Raw genomic sequence first — 22,810 nt, 5'->3', positions numbered from 1 at the left:
ACACCTCAATTCAACTCGCACTCAAGTATTGCTTAACCTACTGTAGGTGTTCCCACAATTAAGTGCATTTTTTTGGAAAACATACATGAACTTAGAGGCTATATAATTGAACAATACTTACCTCTTGACATGTTGCAACTCTTTATGTGGAATTTCTTTCAAAGGGCCATCTCTTTTCCGTGGCTGTATGGGTTTCACTCTATTTTGTTGAAATTCCTGAGCGCTTTCAGACTTGGCTACAGTATCAAGATGCTCTCTCTCATCCTGACTGTCTGGATCTATAATAAACCGAGAAACAGCCTGTATGCATTTTGCAGCTGGCTCATCAGACTGTTGAATAGCATTTGCCTCAGCCCTCTGTTTCTTGTATCTTGTCATTTGTTGTGATTTGCTGTTTCCAAGCAATTCAAAATCCAAAACATCTATCTCTTTAAAAGATGTCAATGGATCCACTTTTAATTTATGGAGAATGCAGAATGCGGTTTGTAAGGCCACAAAGCTGCTAAGAAGGCCAGGCTGAGCTTCCACTCTAGAAAGAATAAAAAAAAACGGTGATTAGAGGATCATTTCGTTTCTCTGGATTTAATGATTTCAACACGAAGAACACATTTTCTCTTCCGCCCACGAAAAAAAAACACAGGAGGGGAAGGGGGAATTAATCAGCCAAGATTTCAGCTCTTGAATTCTATCCAGTGACCCTTACCAAGAAGTGCTCATTGTGAGCACATGACTTAACTTGGTTGAAGTATTCCTTTCCAGTCAAATAACCTGCCAGCATTGAATGTCTTGTCTCACGCACAAGGAATGGAAAGCCACTTTCGGGTTGCAAGTTGGGAGGAAAAATCTAAAAATTTTTTAAAGTAAGAATTAAGCTAGAATACTTTGGCATCTTCATGATTCAATCATATTAGCAAGCAAGTTATTACAAGTGTACCTGAAGTAAGTGTCTTGCTTCTCCAGAATTTCTTTGCACAATGCACATTGGCTTTCAAGGATTGATTATACTTCAATCTTGAACATAATGGCGATCAAGGCTGTCCTGGGGTATATTTCCATCTTATTTCCCCCCTCTTACAAACATATGGAGTAGGAACAAGTATAGGCCATTTGGCCCCTCGAGCATGTTCCACCATTTGATAAAGTCATGACTGATCTGACTGTGGCCTCAACTCTACTTTCCTGTCTACCCCACTACCCTTTGACTCCTTTGTCAATCAAGAATCAATCTAATTCAACCTGAAAAAATATTCAATGATCCTGCCTCCATTGCTCTCTGGGGAAGAGAATTCCACAGGCCAATGACACTTGGAAAAAAATTTCTCCTCATCTCCATCTTAAATTTTCAAAATTTTTTTCCAAAGGGAATTTAATAAACATCTAAAGGGAAACAAATTTCAGGGCTACTGGAAAAGATAGGGTAGAGACTAGATGAGTTGCTCTCGCAGAGAGCTGATATGGACACGATGAGCCGAATGGCTTTCTGTGTTGTGAATATCCTACCATTTATCAGTGCATCAGTTTAAACATAGGAACTTTCACTCCATCTGAGTTCTTTCACAAAAAAAAACATGGGGGGCTTCTTATTTTTTAAACTGTCCCTAGTTCTTGTCCCTCCCACAAACGGAAACATCCTCTCAGCATCATCCAAGTCAATTCCCCTCAGGATCTCATGTTGCAATAAGATCACCTCTCATTTTTTTGAGCTCCAAAGGATACAGGCCCAATCTTAGATCTCAAGATAACCCCTTCATCCCAGGAATCAGTCAAGTTAACCTTCTCTGAACTGCTTCTCATGTTATTATATCCTTTCTCAACTAAGGAAACCAAAACTGTACACAATACTCTTCCTTCCACATAACAAAATGGTGATCAGAAACGGATTACAAATCCATTCCCTTATCATTGTGTGGCACAGCCTGCCTTATAATTTGATTTGTCAATACAAATATACATCACAACAATGCCACAGCTGATTTGGATGGTCAGGCTGATTGAAGTTCTGCCTCTACAAAAATTCCAAATGCTTGGCCTGAATAGCCAAGTGGTTATGGTACTGGGTTTGTAACCCCAAGATCAAGAGTTCAAATCTCACAATGGCAAACTATGAAACAATGTAACTTCATCTGAAATAGATGGAAACAGGTTTACTCAAAAGAGTATCAAGAGTTCAAATCTCACAATGGTCAACTATGAAACAATGTAATTTCCTCTGAAACAGATGGAAACGGGTTTGTACTCGAAAGAGTTACAAAAATTCCAAGCCTGAAAAATAGGACTTGTGAAAAAAAAAATACTACTTTTCCGTAAGACTGCATGGTACAAAACAAACAGCTCATGGAAAAAATAAGAGAAGACACAAGCTTTTTTTTTTAAATAAAGGAAAGGTACTTTAAACAGCAAGGGAGTTTTGAGTTCTATTCAATTAAAAACATTTAATGCTCATCAGGGTGCAATTAAAGAACATAATACCAACCCTTTCCAAGTTGAAAATTAAGACAGGCAGGTTTAACTTTTGATCCATCTCTCAATTGCACTGCATTCTGTTTAATTATTTCTATCATCTCTGCCATCTGCAGAAAACTTTAATTATCACTTTAGGTAAATAAAGAGTCAGCAATGAGGAAAGATCCATCTGCCCATCCTTCCAATACCTTTCCTCTCCTAAACATATTCTAATATTGTATATTCTAGATTTAGAACAAGTGCCCTTTCACAAGCCCCATAACACACTCAGCCAAGGAGGGAGTGGGGTGATGCCAGACTAAAAAAGGATGCTACCATTGGTTCCCTTCTGGACAGGATGAAACTAACCAAACACCACCAACAGAAAAAGGCGAGGCAGTCCCTGCACCATTTCACTCTCCCTAACAATCTTGAAGCTATAAACCATTTCACAAACATTCGTAATTATTTAATCAATGTGCTCTCCAGTAGAGATCATATTGAGAAAACATATTATTATGTATATAGAAGTCTATGGGTGACCTCATAGATATGTAAGTTTGCAAAAGTTATGATAAAGTAATTAGACCATTTCCATTAGTTGGTTAACAGGATAATGAGAGGGCACAAATATAAAATCATTACAAAAAGATTTAAAGGAAAACTTCAGAATTCTTGGGAGGGTAGTTAGAACATAGATTTCTACACGAAACATTTTGAAGCAAAGACTGATTTACTTTGTAAGGAAATGCAATGATTGCTTGAGGGAGGTTGCCATATTTTATACTAAATGTGAAAATGAGTTCTCTTTTGTAAATAAATATTTTTAAGCTTATGTTTTATTCAGACCTCCAAGTTCCCTTTCAAGTCAAAAATCAACCTGACTTGGACACCCCTTGACCTTCATCATTGCTAGGTGAATTTCCGACTTAACACAATTGTAGGAGCACCATCATAAGAGCTGCAACAGTTCAAGGAGAAGACACACCAATACCTTCTAGGTCAATTTGTGATGGATTATAAATGTGATTTGCCAAAGTAATGCTCATCCAGAGAAGAAAATAAAGGGTCATTTCAAAAAAGTTAATAGGCTTTTTTGTATCAACATTAATGGATTTTAAAAGACAAACACTTGTGATTTGAAACTGCAACGCAGGCGAATTAAAAGGATCTCTACATCCAATATTAGTTGTTTTACTTATCCTAAGTTAGGAAGTCATACCTATACTTCTTGAAATGTAATTCCAACACATTTGAATGCAGAACAGATAAGGAAAACCCTGACAGCAAGAGATGGACAAGTTAATTTTCCCTTTAAGATTTTTGTTGGAAACAAAGTGAATAAGTTGTAATTATTATTTACTAAGGTGTTGTAACTTGAAACTGACTCAAAACAATTTTGTCAAATTAGTATTTAGGACAGGCTAGAGAATTTTAAATAACATTTACACATTTAGCAATTATGTAATGTAGCTGAAGTTGATTAAAAAGTTTCAACCACCTTTTAGAACATATACGACATTTATCCATTGGATCTGATGAGCATTTATTACAATCTGATGCCTGCCTCTCCTGATACACCTCTTGATTACAGTCCATTCTCAGTTCCTCATCTTGCATTTCTGCTACAGATCTTGAAGCGAAGTGTTTTGCACTCTGAAAGCAAAGGACAAATTTCCAACATTTAATTCTCTCGCTTAGTTTTGTGAAATCTTCCTCCTGAATCTACTTAACTTGTGTATTTGTAATTTGTTGTTTTGTAATTTGTGCTTTGCAAGCAAATATCAGTCCAAGAGCAAAGTTCTGCATATTTTACAGCCCTGTTAGAAAAAGGTTCCTGCCCTTTTGTATCAAAACAAGTTGATAACAAGTCTTCTATACTACTATTCCTTTAGTGCTCCTTGCATAAAGAAAGCAAACTGAACACTTGGCAAGACAGAGAAGATGGTTGTCTAATAGAAATCATGGAGAAAAAAAAAATTGGTTGACAATAACCCAGTAACAATAGTTTGAAAGCACTGGGCAACTTTGATCAAAGAGCACACAGCCCTAAATATGCACTTAGTACAAGTTTGCAACAAACTTATGCACTACAAGACAAAAACAGAATTACCTGGAAAAACTCAGCAGGTCTGGCAGCATCGGCAGAGAAGAAAAGAGTTGCCGTTTCGAGTCCTCATGACCATTCAACAGAAGGGTCATGAGGACTCGAAACGTCAACTCTTCTTCGCCGATGCTGCTAGACCTGCTGAGTTTTTCCAGGTAATTCTGTTTTTGTTTTGGATTTCCAGCAACCGCACTTTTTGGTTTTTATCTCTTATGCACTACAAGATTTAAACAAAAGTTAGCACAGCTCAGGAGGAAAAACAGGAAATGGACAAGCCGCACAAATTTTCAGTTATGCTGAAAACACATTTCTTTAAGCACAGCTTTTGTCTTTTGCAGTATTTTAATGTAATTTACATAGCTTAATACTTTTGAAATTTGTGCTTTGCAAGCAGATATCAGTCCAACAGCAAAGTTCTGCATATTTTACAGCCAAATTAGAAAAAAGTTCCTGCCCTTTTGCATTAAAACAAGTTGATGATAAGTCTTCCATACTACTATTCCTTTAGTGCTTCTTGCATAAAGAAAGCAAACTGAACACTTGACAAGGCAGAGAATATGGTTGTCTAATAGAAATCATGGGGAAAAAAAATTGGTTAGCGATAACCCAGTAACAATTACTTTTTGAAATTTAAAAGAGAACTTGTGGGCAAAATAGAAGAAATAATGTACTGTAAACATTTTACATTAATCTATTATTTTACTTTTGCTAATTAAAAAAATAAAAAGATCCCATAAGGAAGCGCTACATTAATTGACTTTAATTGGAAAGATGCGCAGCATGAGATGGCCTCTGGCTGGTGACTGAAGGGGGCATGGGCAAAGGGCATGAATGAACAAAACTATAAACATTGCGAATTGACAATTGTAGAACAAGTCCACTTGAAATACAGTATGAAAAAGGAAATAAATCAGAATACATACGAGAAGAAGAAATGGCTCCGAGTTGTCAATTAAGCTTTCTGCAAAAAGCAGCATTTTCCTTTTCAAATTGCTGTATGAAAATAGATTCAGGTCAAGATGGGATGAGTTCTTCTCTCTAATTGCTGAAAGCAATTTCTAAAACAACCAAACAGGATAAAAGTTTGGAATTATAATCACAAAAGCACAATCCAGCTGTTACAGCTCTTATCTTTTCAAAAACAGTTTATGGTGAGTCTTTTAGTATTTCTTGCATACTGCTACAGTTGGACTTTCTCATTTAAATTTACTTTGAGCACATGTCCCCCACCAAAAAGGCAGTTGCCATAACAGATCGAGTCTCTGATGAGATGAAACCTACTGTGAAAGGGACAGGACTGACCATTACTGTTAGTCATGGCTCAGAGGGTAGCATTCATGCCTGAGTCAAAGGTTGTGGGCTCAAGTCTCATTCCAGTATTTCCGAGCACAAAAATCTAGGCTGACAATCCAGTGCAGATCTGAGGAAATGCTGCAGTCAGAGGTGCAAAGTTTCAGATGAGGCATTAGACTGAGGTCCCTCTGCCATCTCAAGTGGACACAAAAATCAAACAGAACTATTTTGATGAAGAGCAGGGGAGTTTTCCCTGGTGCCCTGGCCAATACTTATCCCTCAATCAACATCACACAAATAGATTATCTGGTCATTATCATCTTGCTATTTATGGGAGCAGGTGTGCACAAACTAGTTGCCAAGCATTACAATAGTGAATGCACTTTGAAATTACCTCATCGGCTGCAGTGCTTTGGGTGATCTTAAGGTGGTGAAAGGCGATATTAACGCAATCCTCCCTTTGATCTGTTCTACTCTTCTATATGACTTTCTTTGGACTCCTACCCCCCAACTAACTGTTGCATTGCACACCATGTACTCAAGGAGGAAATAAAGAATATAACTTCAGATCTTTTGGACTTTTGAGACAAATGCAGATATTAGGTTAAATTATTTTTCGTGATACAAGGTCCCGAAACAAATCACCATTTTGTCCTACTGTGCAAATTCTCTTATTTATTTCTCTAGTTGCTTACACTCCCAGTTTTAATCAGCAAGTTTAAGTGCCAATCAACTCCCCCTTCGGCCAGAATCACAAGTGCTGCTAACTGTAACTTTTGGTAGTACATCTGGTGTGCAGTCTGTTCCGTTCAACAATACTTTTAAATTCTCAGCCCGAGAACAGGGGTGATGGGTGAACAGACTTGATAAAACTAAGGTTCAGAAGAAGTAGGAGGCCATTTGGCCCATCGAGTCTGCTCCTCCATTCATTGAGATCATGATTGATCTGATAATCCTCAACTCTGCTTTCCTGCCTTTCCCCCATAACCCTTGATTCCCTTGCTGATTAAAAATCGGAGTCTTGAATATGCTTAACGACTCAGCTCTCAACAGCCCTCTGCGGTAAAGAATTCCACAGCTTCACCACCCTCAGAAGAAATTCCTTCTCATCTCTGTCTTAATTGGGTGGCCCCTTGCTCTTGAAATTATGCGGTCTGGTCCTAGGCTCTCCCACAAGGAGAAACAATCTCTCAGCATCTATCCTGTCAAGCCCCCTAAGAATCTTATGTTTCAATAAGGTCGCCTCTCATTCTTCTAAACTTAAATGAGTACAAGCCCAACCTACTCAACTTTTCATAAAACAATCCCTTCATACCTGGGATCATAAGAACATTAAAAATAGGGAAAGTAGACCATTCAGCCCCTCAAGCCTGCCCCGCCATTCAATAAGATCATGCTGATATGCCCCAGGCCTCAACTCCTCTTTCGTGTCAGGTCCTCATAGCCCTCAACTCCCCAATATTTCAAAAACCTATCTTCCTCCTCTTTAAATACTTTATGATCTAGCCTCCACAACTCTGAGGTAGAGAATTCCAGACATTCACTACCCTCTGAGGGAAGAAATTCCTTCTCACCTCAGTTTTAAATGAGTGTCCCCTTATTCTGTAATTATTTCCCCTAGTGCGAGATTACCCCACTGGTGGAAACATCTTCTCAACATCTACCCTGGCAAGCCCCTCAGAATCTTGTATGTTTCAATAAGATCACCCTTCATTCTTCTAAACTCTAATGAAAAAAGGCCTAACCTGTTTAGCCGTTTTTGATAGTCAACCCCTTCATCCCAGGAATCAGCCTAGTGAATCTCTTTTGAACTACCTCCAATGCCAGTATATCTTTTTTTAAATATGGGGACCAAAACTGTACACAATACTCCTGGTGTGGCTTCACCAACAACCTGTACAGTTGTAACAAGACTTCCTTATTTTTAAGCTCCAACCCCCTAACAATACAGGCCAAAATTCCATTTGCCTTTTTAATCACTTGCTGGAGATTCATGCTAACTTTTTGTGCTTCATGCACAAGAACACCCAGTGCTGCACTTTTTTGCAGTCTTTATTTAAATAATAGTGTGCCTTTTGATTCTTTCTACAAAGTACATCACCTCACACTTTCCTACATGAAACTCCATCTGCCAAGTTTTTGCCTACTCACTCAATGTGTCTACAAGCCCTTGCAGATCCCTTATGTCCTAATCACAACGTGCCCTCCCATCTATTTTTGTCAGCAAATTTGGATACATTACACTCTGCCCCCTCCTCCAAGTCATTAATATAGATAATAAATAATTGAGGCCCTAGGACTGATCCTTGTGGGACTCCACTAGTTACATCCTTTCAACCTGAAACAGACCCATTAATCCTGACTGTCTTCTGTGTGTTAACCAATCCTCAATCCATGCTAATACATTACGCCCAATACTGTAGGTCCTATATTGCACAATAACCTTTTATGTGGCATCTTATCGAATGCCTTCTGGAAACCCAAATACACTACATCTACTGGTTCCCCTTTATCAACTCTGCTTGTTATATCCTCAAAGAACTCAGCAAATTTGTCAAACATGATTTCTCTTTCACAAAGCCATGTTGACTATTTGATTGCATTAAGCTTTTCTAAATTGTCCCAATTCTTCCTTAATAATGGACTCTAGCATTTTCCCAATGACAGATGTTAGGCTGATAGGCCCTATATTTTCCTGCCTTTTGTCTCCCTCCCTTCTTGAACAGGGGCTTCACATTAACAGTTTTCCAATCCACTGGGACCCTACCAGAATTCAGTGAGTTCTGGAATATTTCGACCAATGCCTCCACTATCTCTGCAGCCACTTCCTTTAAAACTCTTGGATGCAGGCCATCAGGTCCTAGTGACTTGTCTGCCTTTAGTCCCATTAGTTTGTCAAATACTTTGTCCCCTGTGATAGAGACTGTTACAAGATCTTTCCTCCCATTAGCTTCTTGCTTATCTGATATCAATGGGATGTTTATAGTGTCCTCCACCGTGAAGACCGATGCTAAAATTATCTGCCATTTCCCCATTCCCTGTTATCAATTCTCCAGTCACATCCTCCAAGGGTCCCTCGCTCACTTTAGCTACTCTCTTTTTATATACCAGTAGAAGCTCTTGCTTCTATATTTCTTGCCAATTTTCTTTCATAATCAATCAATTTTCTCCCTCCTTATTAACTTTTTAGACATTGGCTGCTGGTCCCTAAAAAATTCCCAATCCTCTGGCCTACCACTAGTTTTTGCCGCTTTGTATGCCTTCGTTTTTGATTGGATACTCTCCTTAACCATCTTTGTTAACCACGGGTAATTCATCCTTCATATTGAGTCCTTCTTTTTGACCAGGATAAATTTTTGTTAAGCATTATGAAATATCTGCTTAAATGTCTGCCACTGCTCATCCACTGACCTGCCCCTTAGTCTATTTTCCCAGCCCACTTTAAACAACTCTTTCTTCATATCTCTGTAATTGTCCTTATTTAAAGTGAGGTTGGAGATCAGAGTTGCGCGTTGAACTAAATTTGAAATTCTACCATGTTGTGATCATGACCCCCAAGAGGATCCTTAGCTACAAGATCTCTTATTAATCCTATCTTACACAATACTAGATCTAAAACTGCCTCTTCCCAGGTAGGTTCTGCAACGTATTGCTCTAAGAAACAATCTCTGATGCACTCTACAAATTCAGCTTCCATGTTACTCCTAGCAATCTGATCTGTCCAGTCAATATGCAGATTAAAATCACCCATAACAATTGTAGCGCCCTTCTTACACACCTCCATTATTTCCTGATTTATACTTTGTCCTACAGTGAGGCAACTCTTCGGGGGCCTATAGATGACTCCCACCCATAACTTCTTCCCCTTGCTATTCCTTATTTCCACCCAAACTGATTCCACATCACGATCTATTGCACCTATATCACTTCTCACCACCACACTGATACCTTCCTTTATTAACAAGGCTTCCTCACCTCCTTTTCCTTTTTGCCTATTTTTCCGGAACGTTGAATACCCTTGAATATTGTGTTCCCAGTCTTGGTCACCCTGCAACCATGTTTCTGTAATAACTATTAAGTCATATCCATTTATTTCTATTTGTGCCATGAACACATCTATCTTGTTACAAATGCTGCATGCTCTCAGATAAAGAGCCTTAAGCTTTGACTTTTTACCATTATTACTCATTCTGGTTTTAGTTTCTGCTGCACTCTTCTGCTTATATTTTCTGCCCCTTCTTGTCACACTTTAATTATCATTTGCCTCTTCACTACCCTGCACCTCTGCTCTTGATTATTTTTGATTTTCTAAACTTCCCTTTAATTGAACCCTCCCCCCACTAATTAGTTTAAAGCCCTACCTACAATCCTAGTTATACGATTCGCCAGGACACTGTTTCCAGTATGGTTCAAATGAAGCACATCCCACAGAACAGCTCTCTCCTTCCCCAGTGCTGGTGCCAGTGCTCCATGAAGGAACCCATTTCTCACACACCAATCTTTGAGCCACTCATTTACCTCTCTAATCTCATTTACCCTACGCCAACTTGCATGTGGCTCAGGTAGCAATCCGGAGATTACCACCTTTGTGGTTCTGCTTTTTAAATTAAGCCCTGAGCTGCTTGTAGTCCCTCAGCAGAACCAGTTTCCTCATCCTACCTATGTCACTGGTACCTACGTGGACTATGACAACTGGATCCTTTTCCTCCCACTCCAGGATCCTCTCCAGAAGAGATGTCCTTAACCTTGGCACCAGGTAGGCAACACAGCCTTCAGGACTCTCTTCGCTGCAGAGAACAGTATCTATTCCCCTAACTATGCTATCCCCTATTTCTATTACATTTCTTTTTTCCTCCCCCACTTGAATGACACTCTGAACCACAGAGATCTGGTCAGTTCACTCATCCTCCCTGAAGTCTGTGCCCTTGTCCAAACGGGGAGCAAGAGCCTCGCACCTCTTTTTACAACAAGCAACAAGAGATCAATCAATCAACAGCAGTGCGGTTGACACTTAAATGCCCTCTGAACGACATCCAATGATTAAAAAAAAACCTTGAGGCGGGGGGGGGGGGGGAAAGCGATGGCATAGTGGTATTGTTGCTGGACTAATAAAATCTCTGGGGACCCAGGTTCAAATCCCGCCATGGCAGATGGTGGAATCTGAATTCAATAAAAACCTGGAATTAAAAGTCTAATGATGACCTTAAAACCATTGTCGACTGTTGTAAAAACCCATCTGGTTCACTAATCTGCCATCCTTACCTGGTCTGGCCTACATGTGACCGCACACCCACAGATGTGGTTGGCTCTTAAATTTGATGTAATTAACTTAAGGGCCGTGACTAGGTAACTCTGGTGTGTCCGCAGCTCAGACTCCAGTTCATCAACTCTGAGACGAAGGTCCTTGATCAGCCAACACTTGCTGCAGATGTGGTCATCGTGGATCACACTGGCTACTACAGCTGCAACACATTGTCTGCACAGCCAATTCTATTTAATTAATTAATTTGGATGTGAAATATTTTGAAAGTGAACAGTACTCTTCAGCTGTAATAATGTTTTTAAACCACTTGAAGCCAATTGCGAGAGATACGGAAGAGATAACCACCAATCACCTACCTGTTTTCCTGTGACGTCACTCTTGCCCTCTCAGATACAAACAAGTTGAAGGGGCTCTGTGCCACCAGTTTTTATCTCCCACTGCCATTGCCCTTCTCACGCAGGCCCACTCTCCGTGTGCTCCGTGCTCTCCTCTCACTGTTTTAAACTGTGAAAATCAACCTAGAGAACATTCTCTGAACTGCCTCCAATGCCAGTATATCTTTCCTTAGATAAGGGGACCAAAACTGTTCACAGTATTCTAGATGTGGTCTAACTGGTGTCTTGTATAGTTTTAGCAAGACTTCCCTATTTTTATACTCCATTCCCTTTGAAATAAAGGCCAACATTCCATTTGCCTTCCCTTTAACCTGAACTTGTATGCTAGTTTTCAGTGATTCTTGCACGAGGACCCCCAATTCCCTCTGTGCTGCAGCTTTCTGCTGCCTTTTCCATTTAAATAATATTCAGCTCCTCTATTCTTCCTGCCAAAGCGCATAACCTTACATCTTCACATTACATTCCCACGCCAAGTTTTTACCCACTCACTTAACCTGTCTATATACCTCTGTAGACTCATCATTCTCACTACTTGTCTTCCCACCTATTTTTGTGTCATCTGCAAACTTGGTGATAGCACATTCACTTCACTCATCTAAGTCTTTAATATATATTGTAAACAATTGAGGCCCCAGCACTGATACCTGTGGCACTCCACTAGTTACAGGTTGCCATCCTGAAAATGCCCCCCTTACCCCAACTCCGTCTTCTATTAGTTAGCCAATCTTCTATCCATGCTAATATGCTACCCTCTACACCATGGGCACTTATCTTATTAAGGAGCATTTTGGAAATCCAAATATATTACATCAATATTACTGGTTCCCCTTTATCTACCCTGCTTGTTACCTCCTCAAAGAATTCTAACAAAGTTTGTCAGGCATGATTTACCCTTCATGAAGCCATGCTGACTCTGCTTGATTATATTATGCATTTCTAAATGCTCTGCTATTATGTCCTTTATAATAGACGCTAACATTTTCCCAGTGATGGATGCTAAGCTAAGGCCTATAGTCCGCTGTTCAGAACATTTTCCCAATAACAGACGTTAAGCTAACTGGCCTATAGTCAGCTGTTCTTGTCTCCCTAATTATACTGTACCCTAGCACTCCTATTTCCTGCCACCACTTGAATGGCTCCCTGTACCACGGTGCCGTGGTCAGTTCACTCATCCTGCAGTTCCTGCTCTCTTCCACACAGCGTGCAAGGATCTCATAGCTGTTGGGCAATTGCAGAGGCTGATGCTCTTTGAATACTACCCCCTGGGTCTCCGTACCTGCCTTGATATGAGGTAGGACATGGGCAGCGGAGTTTTGAATGACCTCAAGTGTATCGAGGGTAGAATGGGGGAGGCCAGCCATGAGTGTTTTTTTATTTTGTCTATCCCACAAGCATGAGTGAATATTTTAGCAGATCAGCTGAGATAGGGGCAGAGGAGCGATGTTACGGAGGTGGAAATAGGCAGCCTTGGTGATGGTGTGGTTGAAAGCTCATCACAGGGTCAAATACAACACCAAAGTTACGACTAATTTGGTTCTGCCTCAGACAGTTGTTAATAGGAGGAATGCAACTGGTGGCTCAAAAACAGAGCTTGTTGCTGATACCCAAGACAATGGCTTTGAACTCCCCAGTATTGGATAACAGACAAGCAATTTGACAATTTAGAAACAGTGGAGGGGTCGAGAGAGGTGGCAGTGAAGTACAGCTGGTGATGTGTACATGTGGATACTGACAATGTTTTTGATGGTGTTGCAGAGGGGCGGAATGTGGATACAACTCCTATCAATCTCTTGTCCAGGTTTATTAAAATTAGAAATATACCCACACACACCCAGCTTTCTATACAGAAGAACACAATATTCGCCAAAAATAATCTAAAAATAACATTCATTCTCTGTGTTGCAGTGGGAAGAGGAGCCTTGCAGATGATTCTCTAGCTATGACTGGACAGACAAGAATGGAATCAGGTGAGTGCAGCCCCACCCAGCTGGACAACAGTGGAGGCATGAGAAGGGGGTGGTTTGCTAACCTGTGTCAAGGTTACAATAAGAACGAGAAGGGATAGGAGAAGAAGGAAAAATTGGAGGTTGAGTTGACATGGAAGCTCTCATGGACGAAAGTGTTCCAATATATACGTTGTGGGTACTGTAGCTAAATTTCTATAAGATGGCTGATTGATAGCTTTTAAAAACAGCAGTTTGGAATTAAGTCAATCATTTCAGAAAGTTGTCATGAAATCCATTGATCTGTGTGTCCCTGGGTGATAAATCAGAAATCTGTGGAAATGGTAACATTTCAGATACAGGATGTTCTGATGCTTGCTACATTGGTTCCTGCCAAGTAACAAGGGTGGGACCCTCTGGGAGTGTTTTGACAGGTCATCCGATTAGTTCAAGGGTCAGTGAACAGCTCTTCTGGAGGCGGTCAACATCAGGAGAGTCAAGAACATGGGGAAGAAGCTTCATACAGCCAAAAAGTCATCCCTGAGACGGGGGTGCGGCGGGGGAAAGCCTTGGATGTCATATATAGCTGGATACAACCAGAGGCAGGAGTTCAGAAAAACTCAGGGCAGTACCAGCTCAGTGAAGCTAGCTGTCTAGCAAAGAGTTGAAATTAAATCAGTAAGTAGAGGCTGAAGTGCACACTCTGGAATCCAGGGAGAAGGAATCTTGAAAGACAAGACTGAAACCCTGTGAGGTGGACCACTGTTAAAGTCCCTTGAGAGGGACAACTTTTGGAGAAAATTCCAAGGAAATCTTCGAAAGTGAAGCTGGGAATCCCTCATGACACACAAAGTTTCAAAGAGATTCTTTGACTTTGTGTTTACTGATGTCTGTGTGGGTTGAGAAACCCATGAACTTTGTCTTGATTGCATCTGTTATTTACTCTGTAGTATGGTGTGTTTGACCACAGCTCATCTGTTAATTCACATGTATCTCATACTTACCCTGAATGTCAGAATATAAGATACATATTGTAAACTCTTATCTTTCTGTACTCGTATACTAAATTTTGTTTTCCCTTGTTCAAGACGTGTGGAATTTTGTGGCTTTATTCCAAAAGCAGGTGTCTTGAATCTCAACCTTTATCTACTTCAACAAAACAATATTGGTCCCCAACTGGATCTTCCCCATGTCACAGGGTCTGGCCAAAGATCGTAACAAAGTTGACTGGCTAAGAATAATAATGTATGGAAACAAAGTGTGACACAGAAAATATTACAAAAATAATGTGCTGGACACCCAATCATATTATTAGTTAGATTATGGGGAGTGAGCAAATGTATGTTTCAAATTATTAAAAACAGTTCCAAATATAATCCACATTAAAATATACCTTACCTTTTATTTTTTGATGCAATATATATTACATGATACACAATATGATTGACATATGGAAGGTTGTTCATTTTGCATGGCCAGTTCAAGTTGGATGTTATTGGGGTTATTAGATATTGGTTGTTTTTAAGTTAAGCTATCACCAACTACTCACTTAGATCCATAGCTGAAAAAACTTAATTTATATTATATAATAATGATATTAAGAGAGACCTGGCTCAAAGGAGGGCAGGACTGAGCATTAAATATTCCTGGGTACAAGGTGTTTAGGAGAGACAGGAAAGGAAGAAAAGGTGGCGTGGCAATGTTGATTAAGGATGGTATTACAGTACTGGAGAGAAAGGGTGTTCTGTTGGGGGGGGGTGGTGATCAAGGACAGAATCCCTCTGGCTAGAGGTAAGGAATGAAAAAGGTGCAACAACATTGATTGGTGCAGCATTTAGACTACCAACTGGTGGAAGGAGTGCACAGAAACAAACTTTGCAAAGAAATTACAGAGAGGTGCAAGAATTATAAAGCACTCATAGTGGGGGACTTCAATTATCCAAATATAGACTGGATTAAGAATAGTGCAAAGGGACAAGAAGGGCAAGAGTTCTTAGAATGTGTTCAAGATAATTTTCTGCAGCAGTATATTTCTGGTCCAATGAGAGGACATGCACTTTTGGACCTGGTTCTGGGGAATGAGTTGGCCCAAATGGATCAAGTATCAATGGGAGAGCTTCCAGGGGACAGTGATCATTGTATCATAAGGTTTAGGCTGGTCATGGAAAAGGACAGGGCACAATCAAGAGCATGAATAATTAACAGGGGGAAAACCCAACTTCAATGGAATGAGAATATATCTGAGTCAAGTGAGTTGGAATCAAATGTTGGCAGGAAGGGTGGTGGCTGAACAATGGGCCACCTTCAAAGAAAAGGTATTGCAGGCAATGTCTAGGTATATTGCTCAGAAGGGGAAAGATAGGACAAGTAAATCCAGAGCACCCTGGATGGCTAGATAGAGGTGAAGATGAAAAGGAAGAAGTGCGTCAGACGTCAGGTAGAAAATACAATGGAGAATCAGGATATAGAAGGACCAAAGGGGAGGTAAAGAAACTAATAAGAAAAAGCAAGGAGAGAGCACGAAAAGAGATAGGCAGCTAACATAAAAAAGGAATTGCAAGGTCTTCTATAAGCATGTAAATAATAAAAGGATGATAAAAGATTAGGGCCTATTAGGGACAAAGGGGGACTTGCAAGTGGAGGCTGGAGAAATAGCAGAGGTATTGAACAAGTGCTTTGCATCTGTCTTCACAAAAGAAGATGCGACCCAGGCCAAGGTGAGAGAGGGGGTAACTGGTATACTTGAAGAATTTACAATTGAGAAGGTAGTGGTGTTAGAAAGGCTTTCTTTACTTAAAATAGAAAAGGTAGCAGGACTGGATGAGATGCATCCAGGGGTACTGAGGGAAGTGAGAGTGGAAATTGCAGAGGCACTAGTGATAATCTTCCAGTCTTCCTTAGGCAGAGGGGTGGTGCCAGAGGACTGGAGAATTGCAAATGTTACACCCTTGTTCAAAAAAAAGGGCGCAAGGACAAAGCAAGCAACTCCAAATCAGTCAGTTTCACCTCAGTGGCAGGGAAACTTCTGCAAACTATAATTTGGGATAAAAATCATTAGTCACTTAGACAAGTGCAGGATAATTAAGGAAAGCCAGCATGGATTCATTGAGGGAAAATCATCTTTAACTAACTTGGAGTATTTTTGAGGAAGTAACAGAGAAGGTGGATAGGGGAAACACTGTTGATGAAGTGTATATGGATTTTCAAGTGTATATGGATGATACAGTGCCACACAGACTTGTGAGCAAAATTCTAGGTCATGGAATGAAAGGGAAAGTAGGCACATGGATAAGAAATTGGCTGAGTGACAGGAAACAGAAAGTGATCAATTGTTGCCTTTCAGGTTGGAGGAAGGTTTGTAGTGGAGTTCCCCAGGGTCAGTGTTGGGACCCTTGATCTTCCTGATAATATATTAATGACCTAGACTGTGGTGGGCAGGGCATGATTTCAAATTTTGCATGCAGATGATACAATGACTGAAAATGTTGTCAACTGTGATGAGGATAGTCTTGAGCTTCGATAGGACATAGACATGTTGGTAGATTGGGTAAACAAGTGGCAGATGAAGTTCCATGCAGAAAAGTGTGAGATGATCCATTTTGGCAGGAATAATATGGTGACACAGTATAAAATAAAAGGGAGAGACTCTAAAGGAGGTGCAGGAACAGAGGGACCTCAGTGTATATGTACATAGGACATTGAAAATGGCAGGGCATGTTGAGAGAGCAGTTAAAAAAGCATATTCTAACATAGGCTTTATGAGAAGGGACATTGAATACAAAAGTAAGGAGGTTATGTTGAACTTGTATAAGACACTAGTTAAGCCTCATCTGCAGTACTGTGCCCAGTTCTGGGCACCAAATGAGGAAAGATAAGGTAGCGGTGGAGAGAGTGCAGAGAAGATTCACAAGAATGATTCTAGGGATAAAGAACTGTAGCTATGCAGATGGATTGGAGAGATTGGGACTGTTTTCCTTGGAGAAAAGAAGGCTGAGAGGAGACCTAATAGAGGTATTCAAGATTTGAGGGGTATGGACAGGGGAAAGAGTGAGAAACTGTTCCCACTCAAAAAAGTTCCCACTCAAGAACTAGAGGGCACAAATTCAAAAAAATAATTGGCAAATGGAGTAAATGTGATGCGATTAAATATTTTTTCACCCAGGAGGATGTTTGGAGTCTGGAATGAACTTCCTGAAAGAGTGGTGGAGGCAGGTTCATTTGAGATATTCAAAAGGTAATTGGATTGCCATCTGAAAATAAATAATGTGCAAGATTAGGTGGATAAGGCAGGGGAGAGAGACTAGATGGAATGTTCTTTCAAAGAGCCAGTGCAGATTCATGGGCCGAATTGCCTCCTTCTGCACTATAAAGATCATGTGATTCTATGTACAATCAAATATATTAACCAATAGCATTAAAAAATTAATCAAGAAACAGCATTACAAACGTTTCCATAGGTTTAGTTCCATAAAGGACATGTATTTGTACTTTTCAAATTGCATCAAATACACCTGTTTCTAGATGCAGAAAAAAAGCGCAGCAATTATTACATCCAATCACATTGTGATGATTTATTTTCAAAACATTGTAACTTTCTGAAAGTGTGCCATGTACATCAGCATTTTACTTCAGAAAATGAAAGATTACATTTCATTTACTATTTAAATAAGTCAACAGTGATTATGGTTGCATTGCTTCTTTCTAGCAACAAGATTGCATAGTCCCTCAATATTATAATCTTAAAGCAATAAGCAGCAACAATTTGAGCATGGATAAAGGACAGGCTAACTAATAGAAGACAGAGTTAGGATACGGGGAGGGGGGCATTTTCAGGATGGCAACCTGTAACTAGTGGAGTGCCACAGGGATCATTGCTGAGGCCTCAATTGTTTACAATATATAGTGACTTGGATGAAGGAAATGAATGTACCAAAACCAAGTTTGCGAATGACAAAAATAGTTGGGAAGGCAAGCGGTGAGGATGACACAAAGTCTACAGAGGGATACAGACAGGTTAAGTGAGTAGGCAAAAATGTGGCAGATGGAATAGCATGCAGGAAAATGTGAGGCTAAGCACTTTAGTAGGAAGAATAGAGGAGCTGAATGTTACTTAAATGGAGAAATACTGAAGAAAGCTGCAGCACAGAGTGATTTGGGGGTCCTCGTGCAAAATCCCAAAAAGCTAGCATACAAGTTCAGCAGGTAATAGGTAAGGCAAATGGATGTTGGTTTTTATTTCAAACAGAATGGATTATAAAAATAGGGAAGTCTTGCGAAAACTATACAAGGCACTAGTTTGACCACACCTAGAATACTATGAACAGTTTTGGCCCCCTTATCTAAGGAAAGATATACAGGCATTGGAGGCAGTCCAGAGAAGGCTCACTAGGTTGATCCCAGGGATGGAGGGATTTTCTTATGAGGAGAGGTTGAGTAGGTTGGGCCTGTACTCATTGGAGTTCAGAAGAATGAGAGGGGACCTTATTGAAACATAAAAGATTCTTAGGGGGCTTGACAGGGTAGATGCTGAGAGGTTGTTTCCCCTTGTGGGAGAGTCTAGAACCTGAGGGCATAATCTCAAGAGTAAGAGGACACTGATTTAGGACAGAGATGAAGGGGAATTTCTTCTTTCAGAGGGTAGTGAATCTGTGGAATTCTTTACTCGGAGGGCTGTAGAGTCTGGGTCATTAAGCATATTCAAGGCCAAGATCGACATACTTTTAATCAGTAAGGAAATCAAGGGTTGTGGGGAGAAGGCAGGGTTGGGGATTATCAGATCAGCCATGATCTCATTGAATGGTAGAGCAGACTTGATGGGCCGAATAGCCTACTTCTGCACCTACGTCTTATGGACAGCTGCAAGGAATAGATCAATACTGTGAAAACACACATGGACGAGTACCAGAATGTCAGATTTTATTAGTCCAGATCAAGCAGCTACAGACATACCTGGTCAATAGCGTCCTTTTTGAGATGCTGTTCCAAGATTTTAGAAGCTTCTTGAAAACTGTTATTCTTAATAGATTCAACCACAGCCTTTAGAAAGAGAGGCCCAAAATGTTATTTATGCTTGAGATTTTTTTTTTTTTTTGGTACAAAATTTTATATAATAACTTTAAAAAAAGCTGTCACCACAATCTAACTTTCATTTAAGTCATGAGCCACAATCCCAGGGGCTGGTCATCCTGACTAGACGTTTCACCACGAAAGACGCATGATTTAAGAAATTCACTGGCTAATCCTGGAGGCTCCATTTTAAGAGAAAAATGTGGAAGATGAGCTGATTATGTGGCAATGTCACAAATATCTTTTTTGAGGAAGTAACAGTAGACAATGGTAATGCAATAGATGTAACTTATCTGGATTTTCAAAAGGCCTTTCATAAGATGCACCATAATAGACTAATGAATAAAGTTAGAGAACGTGGAGTCAGGGGACAAGTTGCAGAATGGATTGCTAGCTGGCTTCAAGACAGAAAACAGAGAGTGGGATTGAAGGGTAATTATTCGAAGTCGTCAGGAGTCTTCCATAAGGATTAGTGCTGGGATGACTGCTATTCACAATTTACATTAATGATTTGGACTTGGAAATCAAAAACACAATTTCTAAATTTCCAGATGACATGAAATTAAAGGAGTTGGGGTATAGTCAATACTGAGAAGGACTAAATTACAGGAGGACATAATAAACTTGCAGAATGGGCAAATAATTGACAAATAGAAGTTCAACTCAAGTAAATGTGCAGCGGTACAGTTCAGTAGGAAGAATAGAGAAATCACTTAATACTCGGAAGGTGCAAGTCCAGGTGCAGTAAAGGAACAAAAGGGATCAGAGTACAAATACACCAATCACTAAAAGTTGCGCCACAGGCTAGCAAGGCCATTAAAAAAGCTAACAAAGCACTTCGCTTTATTTCTAGAGTGAAAATAGAATTGATAAGTAGGAGTTTTTTTTAATGTCTGTTCATGGGGTGTGGGCATTGCTGGCTGGGCCAACATTTATTGCCCACCGCTAGTTGACCTTGAGAAGGTGGTGGTGAGCTGCCTTCTTGAACCACTGCAGTCCATAGTGCTGTTAGAGAGGGAGTTCCAGGATTTTGAACCAGCAACAATGAAGAAATGGCGATATATTTCCAAGTCAGGAAGGCGTGTGGCTTGGAGGGGACTTGCAGGTAGTGGTGTTCCAATGTATCTGCTGCCCTTGCCCTTCTAGATGATAGCAGTTGTGCATTTTGGAAGGTGCTGTCTGAGTCTTGGTGAGCTCCTACATTGCATCTTGTAGATATTACACACTGCTACCACTGTGCTTCAGTGGTGGAGGGGGTGAATGTTTGTGGATAGGGTGCCAATCCAGTGGGCTTTGTCCTGGATGGTGTCGAGCTTGAGTGTTGTGGGAGTTGCAGTCATCCAGGCAAGTGGAGAGCATTCTATCGCACTGCTGACTTGTGCCTGTAGATGGTGGACAGGCTTTAGGAGTCCGGAGGTGAGGTACTCGCCGCAGGATTCCTAGCCTCTGACTTGCTTTTGTAGCCACAGCATTTATATGACTTGTCCAGTTCAGTTTCTGGTCAATGGGAACACCACCACCACCCACACACACACCACCCCCCCCCACCAAACCAAAGAATGTTGATAGTGGGGAATTCAGTGATGGTAATGTCATTGAACGTCACGGGAAGATGGTTAGATACTCTCTTGTTGGAGATGGTTAATGTCTGGCACTTGTGTGCCATATTACTTGCCACTTGACAACCTAAGCCTGGATATTGTCCAGGTCTTGCTGCATTTGGAAATGGACCGCTTCAGTATCTGTGAAGTCACAAATGGTGCTAAACTTTATGCAATCATCGGCAAACATCCCACTTGTGACCTTTTGACAGAAGGAAGGTCACTGATGAAGCAGCTGAAAATGGTTAGGCCGAAGACACTACCCTGTGGAACTCCTGCAGTCATGTCCTGCAGCTAAAATGATTGACCTCCAAGAACCATCTTCCTTTGTGCTAGATATGATACCAACCAGTGGAGAGGTTTCCCCATGGTTTCCATTGAGTCCAGTTTTGCTTGGGCTCCTTGATGCCATACCAGGTCAACTGGTACCTTGATGTCAGGGGCAATCACTCTCAACTCACCTCGGGAGTTCAACTCTTTTGTCCATGTTTGAATCAAGGCTGTAATGAGGAATTCAGGAGCCGAGTGACCCTGAGCAAGCTACTGCTAAGCAAGTACTCCTTGATAGCACTGTTGATGACCCCTTGCATCACTTCACTGATGATTAAGTGTAGACTGATGGGGTGGTAATTGGCCAGATTAGATCTGTCCTGCTTTTCGTGTACAGGACACCCCTGGGCAATTTTCCACAGATATGCTAAATCTGTATCAAATCTTGGTTAGACCACACTCCAAACTCTGTGTGCAGTTCTAGTCGCATTTTACAAAGGATATAGAGGCGCTGGAGAGGATGCAGAGAAGATTTACAATGATACCACCAGAAATGTGTGGGCATATATATCAGCAAAGGATTAGGGAAAGTTCTAATAGAATGGATCCAAAGGCCTTGCTTCTTCCTGTGGGGAAGAGCATAACTAGAGGCCATCACTGTAAGATAGTCACCAAAAAAATCCAATAGGGAATTCAGAAGAAACTTCTTTGCCCAAAGAGTGATGAGGATGCGGAACTCACAACTTCACAGAGTGGTTGAAATGAATAGTTTGGATGCATTTAAAGGGAAGCTATACCAGCATATGAGGAAAGGGAATAGAGGGTTAAAAAGCTAGGTGTAGATGAGAAAAGATGGGAGGAGGTTAGAGTGGAGCATAAACACCAGCATGGACTGGTGAGGTCGAAAGTCTTGTTTTTATGCTTTATATCCTATGTAATATATTTTAGATCCTTCATATTTTGAGAAAGAAAAATGTGAAAGATTGAACTTCCAATTTCTCTCAATTGCCTGTATTTTGTTTTTGCACATTTTTTGTAGTCTTATAAATTGGCCTCTGAAATGACAGCATATAACAATGTCACTTTTCCTATTAATCTTGACAATTATTCTAAAATTGAAAAGGCTGAGATGACTAAGGCCAGACTCCCTAATATGCACGTTATTTTGTTCACTGTTCTGTAATAAATTTGCAAATGCCTTTCCTGCAAGTTACATCGTTTGAGTGCCCACAGGCTAGCCTCTCCCCAGCTGCACACCAGGCAGCAACAACAGACATTGTGCACATAATCAAAGTCTTTCTACTGCATACAAACCATGGGAGTAAACTCTTTCCATTTATGTTCTTTGTTAGCTCAGTTGGCAGATCGTGGGACTCTTAATCCAAGGGCATCAGTTCAAGCCCCAGGTTGGGTATTCAATTTTTCTTAAA

General features: G+C 40.4%; 1 protein-coding gene across 3 annotated transcripts in view; it reads right to left on the bottom strand.

Moving 5' to 3' along the window:
• The window catches only part of terfa (telomeric repeat binding factor a), a 43,157-nt gene that overhangs the window by 10,600 nt on the left and 9,747 nt on the right, over positions 1-22,810 (bottom strand). For 2 of the 3 annotated variants that reach the window (XM_041192065.1, XM_041192062.1), the window contains exons 4-7: positions 19,393-19,479; positions 5,473-5,607; positions 3,944-4,098; positions 122-529 (exon numbers count right to left, since the gene is read on the bottom strand). In XM_041192065.1, the coding sequence (XP_041047999.1) occupies positions 122-529; positions 3,944-4,098; positions 5,473-5,607; positions 19,393-19,479 (785 nt within the window). The remainder of the gene's footprint in view (positions 1-121; positions 530-3,943; positions 4,099-5,472; positions 5,608-19,392; positions 19,480-22,810) is intronic. The other variant, XM_041192063.1, reaches the window with a different exon arrangement.

This window comes from Carcharodon carcharias, chromosome 7 (assembly GCF_017639515.1).
Source record: "Carcharodon carcharias isolate sCarCar2 chromosome 7, sCarCar2.pri, whole genome shotgun sequence".
Taxonomy (NCBI): domain Eukaryota; kingdom Metazoa; phylum Chordata; class Chondrichthyes; order Lamniformes; family Lamnidae; genus Carcharodon; species Carcharodon carcharias.
Note: the sequence above shows the minus strand (reverse complement) of the source record. Positions and strands in the feature narration are given on the sequence as shown.